We start from the raw sequence: 3239 nt of genomic DNA, 5'->3' as shown, positions 1-3239 counted from the left end.
CAGCTTACCTGGAGCTAACTCTCAGCTAGCTTGTAGCTAAATGGCTGCTAGCCTGCAGCTTACCTGGAGCTAACTCTCAGCTAGCTTGTAGCTAAATGGCTGCTAGCTTGCAGCTTACCTGGAGCTGAGTGATGTGCTGCAGCAGCTGGCTACAGTCGACAACGCTCCGCCCTGCTTCAGCCTTTATTTTGAAGAACATCACAGGTGGCAGCACCAGGAGCACCCTGACACACACACACACACACAGCTAGCATTGAGTCACAGACCAGTATCACCTGTCAGCAGGTGTCACCTGGGCGGAGCAGCACCTGTTCCAGGCCTCTATGGTCCTCTGCAGGCTGAGCCTGGAGGAGACGCTGCCAGAGGAGACGGAGCATCTCTCAGACACGACCCGGAGCAGGAAGTCCCCCAGACCCACCCGGCGACCCCAGAGGTCACCGACCTCTGCCTCGTAGACCAGCTCCTGAAGGCGAAACCAGCAGAACCATCAAAACCAGCAGAACCAGGAAGTAACTGGTGGTGAATGTTTCTTTATAACGTGAAAATCCTGCATGTCAGCGTTTTGTGAAAGATTAACGGTTTTGTAATTGTGCTGATGTGGGTAGATTTGGAGTTTTGTGCTGTTATTCGTTTATCTTCAGTGATAACAGAAAATGCATGCATAGAAGAAGGAACCTGCAATGAAGTGTGAAAATGTGAAATCTTTGTTTGCAGAGCTCCGTTGTGTAGAAGCTGTCAGTAAACTCTCCTTTGCTGCAAAGAATACATTCAGTTTGTCTCTTCAGCATTTTATTTATGTTACAACTCCTGAAAGAGTTTACTGGCAGACATTACTGATGGAGGTTCTGATCCGGTGGAACCGACTGCAGCGCTTCGTCTTCAGACGTAGATATTTACCATGTAGACAGACACGGCGGATAGAAATATTTTTCAGGCCAGAAACTTTGTTAAATCAACATTTTTTCAGGTTTTCACAGCTGAAGCTCCTCTGAGCAGCATGGCGTTCTCCTGTGAGCATCGTTAGCCGGTTGCTCACCTGTAGTCTGGACAGCAGGTCCGGCAAACAGGTTCCGGTTCCAGACGGTCCTGGAGAAAACTCCAGGTTTTCCAGGTTCATCTCCCTACTAACATCAAATAAATTAATGGCAACTAGAGCAATCAAATTACTGAAGAAGCATTATAAAATACGCACTTCTTTCATTTTGAACGTTGCAACATGAACCTTAAACAAACGTCTCATGAAACCAATAAGCTGCAGATAATGTAGAAATTTTATCTGATGTTTCATCTCTAAGTTTATCTTTATTCATCCAGATCAGTGGAGCCCACAGTGGGTCCTGCAGGCCCGGCATCCTGCATGTTCCAGTTCTCTCCCTGATGGTAACAACAACCTGTTCAGCTTGTCAATGTTCCTCTCATGAGCCGTCATTAGATCAGGTGCACTAGAACTAGGCCCTGCAGGATGCCGGGCCTCCAGGACCCACTGTGGGCTCCACTGACCTGGAGCTTCAGGTCCGTTTCTGATTCCAAAAACCAATAAAAAAATATTCTGCAACATTTAAAACCAAAAGCAGAAAGAAACGCAGCAGGTCTTTGACTATTTCAGGTTCAGGTTTGTGGCGAGTCATGAGAGCAGGTCATCAGAGCGTCGCTGGCACCTGGGTGGCGGCTCCATGACGGCGGTCAGCAGGCGTGAGCAGAGCGCCCTGGGGTCGCCGCCACAGCCTCCCTGCTCCTCTGGCCGGGGCAGATAAAGCTCCCAGCAGGCCCACTGCTGGTACTGCTGCCTGCAGGGAGACAGACAGCAGAGCTAACGTCTTCACAGTGTTGGCCGCTGGTTTCCGTGGCGATTATGTGTGAAGCTGCAGCACCGCGCATTCAGAGGTTTCTGAAGCGTTCCAGGAAATTATTAGAAATTACTGATGCCAATAATTTAAAGACAGAAATAAAACCTTACAATAATAAACCAAACTCTTTGTTTTCGCTAAAGATCAAACCGTGAACCTGACGGTCGAATTAATCGATACTAATCAATAATTGGGAAATGAACTAAATACAGTAACAGAAACATTTGTGTGTTTATCAAAGAGAAATAGTTAATAAAGTTTCAAAAGTGAGAATAAAAAAGTTAATATTTTCTTTTAACTGAAGCTGTTTGCATGGAGTTCAGGCCAGAGATCTCCAAGTTTAAAGTCATTTTTAAAAGTAACATTAATGCTGTGGAGCGGTCCAGTCCAAGTCCAGCCCTGGTTCTGGTGGAGGTCGCTACAGATTAGGGTGGTGGGAAGGAGGCCCTCCATCAGGAAGCAGGAATCTTTTCTGATGAAGGTTTTTAACGTGATTACCGAGATCAAAATCATTTCCAACAAATTTTTAGTTGAAATGTGAATAAAAACTGGATTTAATTCTTTCCACTAGAACTCGCTGATTTCTCATTTCATTATTTGTGAAGAGGAGCACTTTTCTAATCTCACCGCTCTGCGTCCGACAAAACGTCCGAGTTTCTCTGGACTCTCAGCTCTTCATGCAGCCACTCTGAAAAACACAACTACACACAAACAGCAGATATTAAACATAATAAAACATTAATGAACCCTTAATAAAGTTATATAACATTACTAAGACCATTAATAAAACATTAATAAACATTATTCAGTCACAATCAGCAGTTATTTATGGCAGCGGTGAAGAAAACTCTCCATCTTCAGATGAATAACGAGTTAGGCTCAGATTCCCATGAATGAAGTCGATGGACCTGCTGGTTCTGACGGGTCCAAACCCTCAGCTGGTTCTGACGGGTCCAAACCCTCAGCTGGTTCTGACGGGTCCAAACGCTGCCAGGAAAATGTCCACCACATCATGATACCACCTGGTTGGTTTCACTTGGTTCTGACCTGATCCAGCCTGATCGGACCAGATCACATCTCTCCAACCCGGTCTGGTTCCGGTTCGGTTCTGCTGCTCCAAGGCTCTACCCAGAACTGGGTCGGAACCAGTGGGTCTCTGAACTTCTGGGCCCAGTCGGCCTGTTCTACTTTGACCTCTGACCTCAGCAAGACATTCTCCTCCAATCAGCTTCTTTGTTCCTTCACCACATGAACAGAGATTATAATCCAGGAGATTAACTGATTCACTGGCTGCAGCTGATCGTGTCTGAAACATTGAACCTGCTGGTTGGATCCAAACACTGATGGTGGGAAATCTCCAGATCCAGATTGATCCATTATGATCCAGATTAA

General features: G+C 46.0%; 1 protein-coding gene across 1 annotated transcript in view; it reads right to left on the bottom strand.

Moving 5' to 3' along the window:
* The window catches only part of fanca (FA complementation group A), a 33217-nt gene that overhangs the window by 7671 nt on the left and 22307 nt on the right, over positions 1-3239 (bottom strand). Inside the window, exons 20-24 of the mRNA XM_017305181.1 lie at positions 2475-2548; positions 1659-1787; positions 1037-1124; positions 309-463; positions 119-224 (exon numbers count right to left, since the gene is read on the bottom strand). Coding sequence (XP_017160670.1) covers positions 119-224; positions 309-463; positions 1037-1124; positions 1659-1787; positions 2475-2548 — 552 coding nt within the window. The remainder of the gene's footprint in view (positions 1-118; positions 225-308; positions 464-1036; positions 1125-1658; positions 1788-2474; positions 2549-3239) is intronic.

Source organism: Poecilia reticulata, linkage group LG6 (assembly GCF_000633615.1).
Source record: "Poecilia reticulata strain Guanapo linkage group LG6, Guppy_female_1.0+MT, whole genome shotgun sequence".
NCBI lineage: Eukaryota > Metazoa > Chordata > Actinopteri > Cyprinodontiformes > Poeciliidae > Poecilia > Poecilia reticulata.
Note: the sequence above shows the minus strand (reverse complement) of the source record. Positions and strands in the feature narration are given on the sequence as shown.